Raw genomic sequence first — 13,725 nt, 5'->3', positions numbered from 1 at the left:
TAAGTGCGAGCAGCCAGACACCAATATCTATTACAATATCATCCTTGAGTTTGCTGCCCCCAACAAATTCCCAAGCTAATTAATAGAAGAAAATGCTGATTCTTTGAAAAGAAATACTTCATTATCTCCATTCTGCTCCAAATGAGCTCTCTTAATTTCTGCTGGAGGAGAGCCAGGTGGGATGAAAGAGTGCTACCTTGAAGAATCTTTTCAAGCAGAGACACCCTAGAATCTCAGTGTTCAAATGGGCATTAATATTACATTACCTAACAGTTCATAATTCCAAAAGAATACAGTTACTTTAAATGCTCAAGTGGGTACTCAGTCGCTTCAGTGGTGTCCAACTCGTTGCAACCCAACAGACCATAGCCTGCCAGGCTCCTCTGTTCATGGGATTCTCCAGGCAAGAATACTGAAAATAAAATATAATTTATATTTCAACTGTATTTCAATCGAAAAAGAGAGAGAGAAGACAAAGAAATACAGCCTATCCTCTGATTAGTAAGTTCTATATCTGTGGATTCAACCAATGTAGATTGGAAAAAAAAAAAAAAACCCACTCCAGTACTTTTGCCTGGAAAATCCCGTGGATGGAGGAGCCTGGTAGGCTGCAGTGCATGGGGTCACTAAGAGTCAGACACAACTGAAGCGACTTGGCAGCAGCAGATTGAAAAAAAAAAACAAACAATTCTCCCAGTGCTTCAGATTTTCTTCCTGAGATTTTAATTTCACGATCTCAGTCTCAGTAGAGGGTGACGACACAGGGTTTCAGAAAGAGCCAGAGGGGCAAAGGTTTGGAGCAGAAGTCTGGGAACATCTAGGAACCCAGGCATCTTCCTCCTTGAGGACTTTCTGGCCGAGCACGCCTGGATCTGTGCAAGAGAAAGACGCCAGTTTGAATGGTTCCATTCCCCACCGCTACCCCAGCCAGGTTCTGAGTGTTGTGGTGACCCAAGAGAGGAACCTCTCTTCGGTTCACCTCAGTTTTGACAACTCTCTCGAGGACAGAGAGCTCCTCCTCTCTGCCCTTGCTTCTTCTGCCGTCTCCTATTCGCCTACCCGCCTACTTTCCTCTTGCACTCCCATTTGGAGATGGTACATGGTGATGCTGGGGAGTGTTTTCAAGAGCCAGAGTGTAGCCGAGTTTGCAGTGGGAAGCAGTGAATCAGAAGGTGTCCCCTGTCTGGGCTTAGTAGTCCTCCACCAGATACTTGTCAAAGCATGTCCCAAAATAAGGTTGGGATCGAAGGAGGTGGAATTGAGGTTAAAAATCTAACTTGAGAACGGCAGGCAAAGCTGGGGCTTGATCGTTGGCTTTGTCTGTGGTCGGCTGGGTCAGTGGTATGTGAGCCTGCACTTGGTTAATTTAGTTCATTCATTTCACAGATATTTACCGAGCACCCACCATGCACCATCCATCGCACTAGGCAGTAAGCAAGACGGAGAAGGTCTCTCCACTCTCACGAAGCTTAGATTTTCCTGGAAGGAGACAGAGTATAAGTAGGTAAAACTATGAAGGAGGGAGAATCATATCGTGGTAAATGCTGCTAGTAAGTGGGTTCCCCTGGTGGCTCAGATGGTAAAGAATCTGCCTGCAATGTGGGACAGAGAGAAATAGATTAATGTCAGATCAAACGGGCAGGTGACCATTATATGGAAGAGGTGATGACTAAGCTGGTTTCTGAATGACACGAAGGATCTAGCCACGCAAAACTCTAGAAACAGAACTTCCTAGAGAATTCCCTGGACGCCCAGTCGTTAGGACTTGGTTCCTTCACTGCTGTGGTTCCATCCCTGCTCGGGGAACTAAGATCCCGCCCGCAAGGGGCAAAGCACAGTCAAAAATTTAAAAAAGGAACAGAGCTTTCTAGATTGAAGCAAGACTGGGTGCCAAGATCCTAGAGTGAACAGACCCAGTGTTTCAAGAAACTCAGAAACCAAAGCTGGGACAGATCATGTTTGAGTATGAGTGTGCATGTGCCTACTCAGTCGCGTCTGACTCTGCAACCCCATGGACTGTAGCCCACCAGGCTCCTCTGTCCATGGGATTCTCCTGGCGAGAACACTGGAGTGGGTTGCCACGCCCTCCTCCGGGGGATCTTCCCCACCCAGGGATCGAACCCGAGTCTCTTACATCTCCTGCACTGGCAAGTGGATTCTTTACAACTCATACCACCTGGGAAGCCTTTGAGGATGAGTACAGAGTTCAGAGTGTAAAAGTTGGAAACAAAGATCTTATTTATTTTACTTAAAAAAAGATATTTATCTATCTGGCTGTGCTGGGTCTTAGTTGCAGCATGTGGGATCTTCACTGCTGTGTGAAATGGAAAGTCGCTCAGCCCGACTCTTTGTGACCCCATGGACTATTCTCCAGGCCAGAGCACTGGAGTGGGTAGCCTTTCCCTTCTCCAGGGGATCTTCCCAACCCAGCGATCGAACCCAGGTCTTCCCCATTGCCGGTGGATTCTTTACCAACTGAGCTATCAGGGAAGCCCTCACTGCTGTGGACAGGATTTTTTTTTTTTTTTTTTTTGGTTGCGGCATGCAAACTCTCAGTTGCAGCACGTGGGATGCAGTTCCCTGAATAAGGATTGAACCAGGGGCCACTGCATTAGGAGCTTGGAGTCTCAGCGACTGGGCCACCAGGGAAGTCCCCAGATCTTATTTAGGAAAGAGGTCAAGCTGGAGTGAACCTCGAGGTCAGAGGGAGGGATTGAGGTTCACATCTCAGCTAGAGCTAAACTGGAGGGTGATACTGGGGGAGGGGGCCAAGGTCCGGGCGTGGGGTCATAGCTGGAAACGGGCCAGAGTGTCAGGAAACGCCAGGGACTGTTTGAAATTAGAGGGGGACAGGAAGCTGAGCACGTGAGGTTGGGGCTAGGGCCTGTGGCTATAGGTGCGGGGCCCGTGGGTGAGCCCAGGGTCCTTCCCGCCTCCCCGAGCCTCCCAGCCCCGCTCCCCCCGCCCCACCTCTCACAGTTCCCCAGTCTTTACCTCCGGTCTCTGCTTTGGCAGCAGTCTCCCCCAGACTCCCGGAGGCCAGCAGAGACTGGGAGTAGGGGAGGCCGTCTAGGAAGAGAGACACACGTCAGTAAGCCTTTGGGGTTTTCGGTTTGGGACTGTGCGCTGTGCGGGTTTTTTTTTTTTTTTTTTAATTCTGTCTTTATTTTTTGGGCTGTGCTGGGTCTTTGTTGCTGCAAGGGTTTTTTCTGGTTGTGCCGGATGGGGGCCGCTTTTCCTTGCGGTGTGGGGGCTCCTCTTATTGCGGAGCTTGGGCTTCGTGGCTCCGTGGCACGTGGGGTCTCCCCGGATAGAGGACAGAACGTGTGTCCTCTGCGTTGGAGGGCGGATTCTTAACCAGGGCAGTGCTGGTTTTACTTCCTTGATTTCCTTGGAATCATACACTACTTAGCAGTTCTCATCTAGGGGCCAACCAATGCCCCCTACTTCCTCCCCAGTCCCTCACCCCCTTCACCCAGGGATATTTGGCAATTTCCAGACACATTGTTGGTTGTCACAACTTGGAGGAACTACCACCATCTAATGAATGGAGACCCGTTGTTGCTGTTCACTCAGTCGTGTCCGACTCTTTGCGACCCCATGGACTGCAGCATGCCAGGATTCCCTCTCCATCACCAACTCCCAGAGCTTGCTCAGACTCGTGTCCATCATGTTGGCAATGCCATCCAACCCTCTCATCCTCTGTCGTCCCCTTCTCCCGCCTTCAATCCTTCCCAGTATCAGGGTCTTTTTAAATGAGTCAGGTCTTCGCATCAGGCGGCCAAAGTATTGGAGCTTCAGCTTCAGCATCAGTCCTTCCAATGAATATTCAGGACTGATCTCCTTTAGGATGGAATGGTTGGATCTCCCTGCAGCCCAAGGGACTCTCAAGAGTCTTTTCCAACACCACAGTTGAAAAGCATCCGTTATTAAACATCCCCTGACACACAGCGGTTCAGCCTCAAATGTAAACAGCGCTAAGGTTGAGCAACTCTGCCCGAGATACAGTTAAGTGCCCGCATCTGGTAGGTGGTGATGAAGAGCAGGTTCCCTTCAGGTCGCCCTGAGCCTTCTTGTGTCTACCCACATGTCCCGAGGCCACATGCCCCCAGGGTTCTCTCCATTGAGAGGCCAAAGGGGGAGAGGGGAGTCTCAGAGATGGTACCCAGCCAGGCACGACGAGGAGGTAAACAGGATCGGGGCTGAGCAAAGAGGAAGTGGATGGGGGGCCCTGCAAAGAGATACTTAGAACCACCGACACTCACCTGGCTCCCACCATCTGCCAGACCCTCTGCTAGGAATTTTCCATGCAGTCTCACTGACCACACTACAGAATTGTGAGGAGGCTTCATAACACCGTTTTAGGCGTTTGAAACAAACAGCATCACTCTCTCGTGTTCAGTCGTTCAGTCGTGTCCAACTCTGTGCGACTCCATGGACCGTAGCCCGCCAGGCTCCTCTGTCCATGGGATTCTCCAGGCAAAAACACTGGAGTGGGTTGCCATATCCTCTTCCAGGGGATCTTCCCGACCCAGGGATCGAACCCATGTCTCTTATGTCTCCTGCGTGGGCAGGTGGGTTCCCAGGGAAGCCCCAGTCAGTCTCCCAGGCTCCCTCAACTCGTGAGTGTCAGAGCAAAGGAGGGAGCCCACACACAGCGGGTTTCTGAAACCAGAGCCGGCAGGTGGGGCAGAGTGAGGGGATGGGGTGGGCCCTCCTTTTCCTGCCTTTACTCACCAATGGTTCTCCACAGGTCTAGGATCCCCAGGGTCGTCTTCTCCTTCTGGCCTCTGTCTGCCCTCGGGGGAGGGGGGAGCACTGCAAGGGGTGGGGAAGCAAGACCAGGAGGTCGTTAGAGGCAGAGAGGACACACAGCCGGTGGTCCCAGAGCACCGCTCGGGCGAGGGACGGAGCACGGGCTGACCAGGCGGGGGCGCAGCTCTGAGAGACAGACACCTGCCCGGTTACCCACCCCCCACCCCAGCCGGGGGAGACTCCTGAGAGCCCCTTGGCCTGCAAGGTCAAACCAGTCCACCCTAAAGGAGATCAACCCCGAATATTCACTGGAAGGACTGATGCTGAAGCTGAAGTTCCGATACTTTGGCCACCTGATGCGAAGAACTGACTCATTTGAAAAGACCCTGATGCTGGGAAAGACTGAAGGCAGGAGAAGGGGACACAGAGGATGGGATGGTTGGATGGCATCACCGACGCGATGGACATGAGTTGAGTAAACTCCGGGAGTTGGTGATGGACAGGGAGGCCTGGCGTGCTGCAGTCCTTGGGGTCTAAAGAGTCAGACACGACTGAGTGACTGAACAACAAACAACCCGTAGGTGGCAGAACTGGGGCTTGAGCCCACCTGCGTCTGCAGCAAACCTCGAATGGTTTCTGCCACACTTCCTGGTGCCTGACCGACTGCACTGTCCCGAGAGCACGAGAGCACGTCTCCAGTGGTACAGCAAGCGCCCAGTGAAGATGGGGAGGAGGGTCGGGCAGAGGGGACAGGGGATCGTGGCAGGAAGTGCTCCGGTCTGTCTGACCCTCACGCAGTGTGGGGACAGCGTTGCGCCCGCTGTCACGGGCCGGGGAGCTGAGGCGTGGAGGCTGCACACCCGCCCCCGGGGGCAGAGCCGGGACTTGAAGCCAGCGCTCTGGCTCCGGGATCCCGGCGCACATCACTTCCCTAGACTAACCCCCAAGACCGGTCTGGAAATCAAGCCCATGGGCTTTGGGGGCGGGGGGCCATAGGGCTGGGAGTTTCGAGTTGCGAACACAGGCGCCAGGCAGGGATGGAGAGTCACTCACCGGGACCCAGGAGGTAGCCAGCACTGTTGAGGGTCCAGCCTCCTCGCCCCTAGATAGAGATGAGAGAGACAAGGCTCAGAGAGATGGGAAGTGCAGTCTGCACGGCTGGGAGGACCTGGGTCAGCACACCGCCCAGCTCAGTCACCACTCTGTGAAGTCGTTTGGCTTAATCTGTGTTTCCCCAGTGGCTCAGCAGTAAAGAACCCACCTGCAGTGCAGGAGACCTAAGAGTCGCAGGTTCAATCTCTGTGTCTCTGTGTCGGGAAGATAACAGGTTCAATCCCTGGGTCAGGAAGATCCTCTGGAGGGTACTGGAGGAGGGCATGGCAACCCACTCCAGGATTCTTGTCTGGAGAATCCCACGGACAGAGGAGCCTGGCAGGCTACAGTCCATGGGGTCGCAAAGAGTCAGACACAACTGAGTGACTAAAATTATTGTGGGCTTACTCTATGCCAGCGTGGGTTCTGAGGACTGATGTAGGGAGTCCAGTGCAAAATGAAGATACAGGGCCCCTCCAGGTGACTCTCCTGCTTGCTACAGCACTCAAAGTTTACATTGTTGGGAAGCTCTGCCTTAGAAGGCAGCTTTGGGCATCTCTGGGCCAACGCTAATCATTAGGGTATTTTTGCTTTGGATAAGCTGAGCCCTGACCCCTCGTATTCCACCTGTGATCTGTTCTAACCCGCCCCCCACCCCCGCCCTGGACCAGAGTGATGAATTCAGTCTTTCTTATTTAAGGAAAAAAAAAATGTTTTTTTAAATTTTTGGCTGCACCGTGTGGCCTGTGGGATCTTAGTTCCCAGACCAGGGATCAAACCAGCACCCCCTGCATTGGAAACACAGAGTCTTAACCACTGGACCGCTAGGGACGTCCCTCTTGCCCAGCCAGGAAAGCTAGAGCTCCTTTCCCGGGAGGGCAGTGACAGGTGTGCAGTGACAGGTGGGTCTCACCCCGTGGACAGGGGCAGAGGCTGGAGTCTCGGCCAGGCTGAGGAGGACCGCAAGAAGGAGCAGGCGAACAGACTGAGGCATCTCAGGGCTGGAGGGCTGGGTGCTGCGGAATGCTGCAGAGAAAGGGCAGGGGGGTTATTTGCTAATTTTGCAGCTTGATTGGGGTATAACTGATACGAAAAAAAAAAGAAAAACATGAAACATGTTTAAAGAATGCCTCTTGGTGAGTGTGGACATGACCTTTCACCGATAACACCATCATTGCAATAGATGTATCCACCACCTTCAGAAATTTCTGTGGGTTTTTTTTTTTCCCCTCAAAATTTATATTTTTTTCCCAAAGATCCCTCATGGTAAATGTCACATTGCGCTTGAAAATATGTGGTTTATTTTCAAATATCTTTTGATACTGATCTCTAGCATAATTCCACAGTGATAGAAGCACAGACTGTGTGATTTCAATACTTTTACACCATGAAATTTCTGCACCTTGTTTTATGTCCCTGGATGTGTTCCAGTGTCTCCTGGTTTATACTCTATGGGAACTTGAATACCATTTGTATCCTGCTGTTATGTGAAAATTGTATAAATCTTAATTATGTTGAAATGGTTCATAGTGCTTTTCAAGTCTACTATATCCTTCTACTTCTCTGTCTATTCATCCTATTAATTTTTGACAATTTGATATTGAAACTCCAACTAAAAATCTTAATTTGTCTATTTTAAAAAAAACTGTAATTACAGTGGAACTATACGTAACCTAGTTCTGTATTTTCCAAGTGTCCTGTAAAATGTGTGATCATACTTTCATAATTTAAAAAAATAAAAATTAAAAAAAACTTTTATTTTTAAATTTTTAATTGGAGGATAATTGCTTTACAATGTTGCATTGGCTTCTGCCATATAGCTACATGAATCAGCCATAGGTACACACATGTCCCCTCCCTCTTGACCCTCCCTCCCATCCCACCCCTCGAGGTTGTCACAGAGTACTGGGTTGAGCTTCTGTGGGGTTTTGTTTTTTTTTTAAGATGCCACACGTAAGTGGGTCTGAGGCTCTGATGGCTCAGACGTAAAATGTCTGCCTGCAATGTGGGAGACCCAGGTTCGATCCCTGGGTCAGACAGATCCCCTGGAGAAGGAAATGGCAACCCATTTCATACTCTTGCCTGGAAAAATCTCATAGACAGGGGGGTCCATGGGGTCGTGAAGAGTCGGACACAACTGAGCGACTTCACTTTCACTTTTCATTTAAGTGGGCTTCCCTGGTAGCTCAGATGGTAGAGAATCTGCCTGAAATTTGAGAGACCAGGGTTCGATCCTTAGGTTGGAAAGATCCCTTGGAGAAGGGAATGGGTACTCACTCCAGTATTCTTGCCTGGAGAATCCCACGGATGGAGGAGCCTGGCACGCTACAGTCCTTGGGGTTGCAAAGAGTCGGACACAACTAAGCAACTAACACACACTTCACTTCACATGTAAGTGAAATCATACAGTACTTATCTTTCTCTGTCTCTTAATATACTGTAAAGTGCAGGATATCCTGTTGTTAACTGAAGGTTCATCTCTACATTTTGGGTCATAAATATATAATCAAGAATTAAAACGAACACTTCTGAATTTTTTAACTTTATGTGGAGCACATTTCTTTAAGTAAAATGAGAGTTGGTGGAGGGAGAATCCCAAAGTAAGTAAGTAACAGGATATTCAGTACATAGAATGTAAGTGTGTGTGCAAGTGTGAAAGTTGCTCAGTCATGTCTGAGTCTCGGACTACACAGTCCATGGAATTCTCCAGGCCAGAATACTGGAGTGGGTAGTCTCTCCCTTCTCCAGGGGATCTTCCCAACCCAGGGATCAAACCCAGGTCTCCCGCATTGCAGGCGGATTGTTTACCAGCTGAGCCACAAGGGAGTGGCTGGAGTGGGTAGCCTATCCCCTTCTCCAGCATATCTTCCCGACCCAGGGTCTCCTGCATTGCAGGGGGACTCTTTACCAACTTAGCTATCAGGGAAGCCCTGATACATAGTACATAGTACATAGAATATGCCCCTCCAAACCCCGCAGTGCATGAGTGACCCGTTTCAGAACCAGAGAGGCCTGAACTGAGACAGTAAGACTGACATAGATACACACCACCACGTGTAAAATAGCTAGCTAGTGGGGAGCTCAAGCCAGGGCTCTGTGATGTCCTAGAGGGGAAGAATAGGGGGGAGGCGGTGGGAGGAAGGCTCAAGACTCTTTGCGACCCCAAGGACTGCAGCCCACCAGGCTCCACTCTCCATGGGGTTTTCCGGCAAGAATGCCCAAGTGGGTAGCCACTCCATTCTCCAGGGGGTCTTCCCGACCCGGGGATCGAACCCAGGTCTCCTGCATTGCAGGCGGATTCTTTACCGTCTGAGCCACCAGGGAAGCCCCACATAGCCAGTGGGAAGCTCAGCTTGGTGGTCTATGATGACCTTCTTCTTGGAGGGGTGGGATGGGGGTGGGATGGGAGGAAGGCTCAAGAGGGAGGCGGTCTATGTACACATATAGCTGACTCCCGTCACCGCACAGCAGAAACCAACACAACCTTGGAAAGCACTCACTCATCCTCCAAATAAAAACCAGGGCCACGGACCTCCACCGTGCCTCCCCTATCCACTCGCTAACCCGCCCCCAGCCCTGGAACGCCGCCTCCTCACTGGCCCCAGCCCCCTCCCTGCCTCACCTGTGTCCCTCCCCACCTCCCCCTCCCCTTCTCCGCATCCCCTCCCGCCTGCATCTCCATCCTCCCAGGACCCCAGCCTCCCCGCCTCGGTCTCACCTCGCTGGAGTGGACAGACCCCGCCACCTTTCTCCTGTCGGCCGGTCTGGGTCCCAGCTCCCGAGAGACTCCAGCTTTTATGCCCGAGGAGGAGAGGCGGGCGGAGGGAAGCCGGAGGAGACTAGACGGGGAGAGGGCGTGGGGGGAGAAAGGCGGAGCGGAGCGCCCGCCCACAGGAGGGGTTTCTCAGGTCAGGACAAGGATGCTTCCCGGAAGGAAGATTTCTCTGCCCGTTTCCCCCGCAGACCCCGCAACCCGAGGTGTTTGCTCCGCATTTATCCAAGGACCCCCAGCCCACCTCCGCCTGGTGTCGGCGTTAGCGGGAAGGGGGCGGTGGACGGGGCTTGGGGAGGCGGGGTATTCTGGGTTCTCTGCACGCCCTTGACTTCTCTCCACCTGCCGGGGCACCCGGGCCACCTGTTTCCGTGTTTGTGGAGCGTCTCTCCTCGCCACACACCGGGAAATAAGCTCGTTGCAGGCCGGGGGCGGCGGGGCCCGGGGATGGGGGCGGTCACGTCCTGGGAGTCGCCAGCACGCGGCGCTAGCCAGGCGGGCCCCTTCGGCCGGGCTCGGAGGCTCTTCCGCGCGTCCTGACCCGGGAGGGCGCTTCCGCATCCACTGGGTGGAGGCCAAGGATGCTGCATCCTCCGGGGCAGAGGACAGCCCCCACCCCCAGCAAAGAACCACTGGACCTCCAGTGTCCGTAGTACAAGGATGGGAAACCCTGTGGCAACCCCTAAAACGGTCCCCAGAACCGAACAAATGTTGCTGGATGAACAAATGAAGAGTGTGTGTGTGTGGGGGGGTGGGTGTGCGCTTGGTCTCTCTCCCGCTCCGTTTCGCTTCCTCCGTTCATCTGTCCGTTCCTTTCTCTGCCTCTGGGCCCCGGGACAGCAGCAGTTTTCCAGAGGAAAGACCCCGGAATCAAAGGGAAGGGGGCCCGGCCCGCTGGCTCTGCTCCCGGGCTTTCGACCGTCCTGGGGTCCTCGCGGGACTCGATGTCCTGGCTCTGAGATGAAGAGCCCGGGTTCAGCCCGGACTCGGGGGTCCTTGCTCCAGGTCCTCATCTCTACCCCAGCCCTACCACCCCCACTGCAGACCTTTCTGGACTGCCATGCCCGTCTGCCTCGCTTTTAAGAGGCTCAGGCTTTACCGACTGAGCTAGCCGGGAGACCACTCCCGCCTGCCTCAACCTTAAAAGCAAGACCCCCAGCGAGGAGGAGGGTGAGAAACAGCATCCCGGAAACCTAGTGCGCGCCTCCCCCGGGTGGCTCCCTCTCCCCTCTTCCCGGCTTCCTTCCCTTCTCATCTGGGGGGAGGGGGTGGTGTTCCGATTGGGAGAAGGTGACAAGGAGGTGTAAATGGCTCTGCTGGAAAAGAGCGGGAGCGGGGGAGGCTGTCGAGGATAAACCGGCTGATCTGAACCTGGCGGACCCGCTTCTCTGCGTGACCAGTGCCGTGAAAAGTGAAGCCATGGGGTCTGCATCTCACGCAAACAAACAAACACACACACACAACCCGGATGATGTGGGGGACATGTCACTTTACATTTCTGTGACACAGCTGGACGTCTGTGGATGTGTGTATATGTGTGGACATCCATGCATCTGTGCAGATACCTAGCTAGGTAGCTACCTAGCGGATCTCCTATAAGAGCTATATCTCCTTTGAGTATTCCCCAAGTAGCAGTTGTTGTTCAGTCGCTAAGTTGTGTCTGGACTGTTTGCGACCCGACCCCATCGACTGTAGCCTGCCAGGCTCCTCTGTCCATGGGATTCTCCAGGCAAGAAGACTGGAGTGGGTTGCCATGCCCTCCTCCAGGGGATTTTCCCGACCCAGGGAGCAAACCCATGTCTCTTGGGTCTCCTGCATTGGCAGGCGAATTCTTTACCACCGAGCCACCTGGGAAGCCTTTTCTCATATAGGTTAACACAGAATTCCTTGCTTTTTTGGCGACAGTTTTCAGAAGCATGTCTCTGTACAGATACGGCTCTGAATATGGATTTGCATACATACATATATCTCTCCAAGTGAAAGTCGCTCAGTCGTGTCTGACTCGGACTGGGGTCCGTGCAATTCTCCAGGCCAGAATACTGGAGTGGGCAGCCATTCCCTTCTCCAGGGGATCTTCCAAACCCAGGGATGGAACCCAGGTCTCCTGCATTGCAGGCGGATTCTTTACTGGCTGAGCCACCAGGGAAGCCCGTGTCTCTCCATCTCTTCCTTTAAACAGCCCCCAAGCCCTAAGGTGAAGTGGCTCAGTCGTGTCCGACTCTTTGCGACCCCACGGACTGTAGCCTACCAGGCTCTTCTATCCATGGGATTTTCCAGGCAAGAGTACTGGAGTGGGCTGCCATTTCCTTCCCCAAGCCCTAGGAGTTGTTATATCCCCCTGCCACCACGAGGGGGAGCCAAGCCCAGGACGATCCGGCACCTCCCAGAGTTTCCTGCGTCCCTTTGTTATTGTTTGGTGGGTGTGTTCAGAATACCTCCCGTTATGAGATTCGAAATCTAAAAAAAGGAAAAAAAAATGTTACAAATAGACCTACTTACAAAAGTATATATCGCAGTGCGATATATAACATAGGTAACTAGTAAGGACCCGCTGTACAGCACGGGAAACTCTGCTCAGTACTCTGCAACGGCCTATATAAGAGTCCTAAAAAACAGTGGCTATGTGTATATGCGTGGGCTTCCAGGGGGCTCAGAGGTAAAGAACACGCCTGCCAACGCAGGAGACACAGGTTCGATCCCTGGGCCGGAAGATCCCCTGGAGGAGGGAATGGCAACCCACTCCAGTCTTCTGGTCTGGAGAATTCCCTGGGCAGAGGAGCCTGGCGGGCTACAGTCCACGGGGTCGCAGAGAGTCGGACACGACTGAGCGACTCAACAACACCAATGTGTATATATATAACTGGCGCACTTTGCTGCACACCTGACACCAACACAACGCTGTAAATCAACTCTACTCCAGTGAAAATTAATTTTAACAAAAATAAAGAACTCTTTGCATGAGATCTCTCCTCTTGAAAAATCTTGAGGACTCCAGTCAGGGGTTCAGCAGACCTCTAGAACATACTCATCTAGCGTAACTGAGTGCCTTCTCCCCCCGTGCGCACGCACACACACACACACACACACACACACACACACACACACATGGCATGCATGAGAAATCAGCCAAGGGGGGAAACCAGGACGTTCACAAACACGTGGCGATTAGCCAGCCCACCGTGAACCACCACGGGGTCAAGGAAGAGATGGTGTGTGAAGTCAGGAAACACCCTGAGTTGGGCTGGCTGACTCAGACCTCCGCCAAGGCTTCCTCAGAGATTACAGCTCCCGCCCCCACGGTTACAGTTAAATTTTCATGAGTCGGGGGGAGGGGGCTTACAAGGCCAAGGTTAACAACAGTGACTGGCCCTCAGTGCTTTCATCCGGGGGGTGGCAGAGTATGCCAACCCCCTAAGGATGCCATGTTGGTATATTGATCACTCTGAGCCTAAGCACATGGGAAAAAAACACAAAAACATCAGGGAGAGACTTCCTCCCCGCCCCCCACCCTCCACACACACACACACACACACACACACACACACACGCACGCACTTTTACTTCTGCTGGGAACACTTATGAACATCCAAAGGAACTGTTCATTTACTCCATTGGCTTTCTATCAAGTACTTGAAGAAGTGATATAGGAGGATTTAGTCTGGTCCCAACAAATAATATATTTAAGTGTCTACATTAGGATGAAGGTGTACATTGAAAGACCGAGGAAAGAAAATTGCAGCAGGGAGCAGGAAGAACAGCTGGATTTTCTGTCTGCCGTCTCCTACTTTAGCATACTGAGAGAACACAGGGAGGTGAAGACAGGGTGGACAGGGGTGGGTAGGTTGGTAGATGGATGGCTGATAGATGAGAGGTAATTGATAGATGATATATAGCTGAAAGAGATGACAGATAATTGACAGATAATAGACGAGGCTTCCCTGATGGCTCAGATGGTTAAGGACCCACCTCAATGCACGAGACTCAGGAGACTTGGGTTTGATCCTTAGGTTGGAAAGATCCCCTGGAGGAGGGCATGGCAACCCACTCCAGTCTTCTTGCCTGGAGAATCCCATGGACAGAGGAGCCTGGTGGGCTACAGTCCATGG

The 13,725-nt window shown here is 52.4% G+C and overlaps 1 protein-coding gene across 3 annotated transcripts; it reads right to left on the bottom strand.

Annotated features, from left to right (window-relative positions):
- Window positions 1-414: 414 nt before the first annotated feature.
- On the bottom strand, window positions 415-10,039 carry GALP (galanin like peptide). Of its 3 annotated transcripts, none has more exons than XM_070387300.1 (8): window positions 9,566-10,039; window positions 6,761-6,873; window positions 6,017-6,191; window positions 5,809-5,857; window positions 4,738-4,818; window positions 2,995-3,069; window positions 1,395-1,479; window positions 415-872 (listed from the first exon to the last, which is right to left on the bottom strand). In XM_070387300.1, the coding sequence occupies exons 3-7, from the start codon at window positions 6,131-6,133 to the stop codon at window positions 1,424-1,426; spliced, it is 378 nt and encodes a 125-aa protein (XP_070243401.1). In that variant the 5' UTR covers window positions 6,134-6,191; window positions 6,761-6,873; window positions 9,566-10,039; the 3' UTR covers window positions 415-872; window positions 1,395-1,423. The 3 variants fall into 3 exon arrangements, with proteins under 3 accessions (XP_070243401.1, XP_070243402.1, XP_070243403.1); XM_070387301.1 differs by having other exon boundaries at window positions 1,406-1,479; XM_070387302.1 differs by lacking the exon at window positions 6,017-6,191.
- Between the last annotated feature and the right edge of the window lie 3,686 nt (window positions 10,040-13,725).

This window comes from Bos mutus, chromosome 18 (assembly GCF_027580195.1).
Source record: "Bos mutus isolate GX-2022 chromosome 18, NWIPB_WYAK_1.1, whole genome shotgun sequence".
NCBI classification, from domain to species: Eukaryota; Metazoa; Chordata; class Mammalia; order Artiodactyla; family Bovidae; genus Bos; species Bos mutus.
Note: the sequence above shows the minus strand (reverse complement) of the source record. Positions and strands in the feature narration are given on the sequence as shown.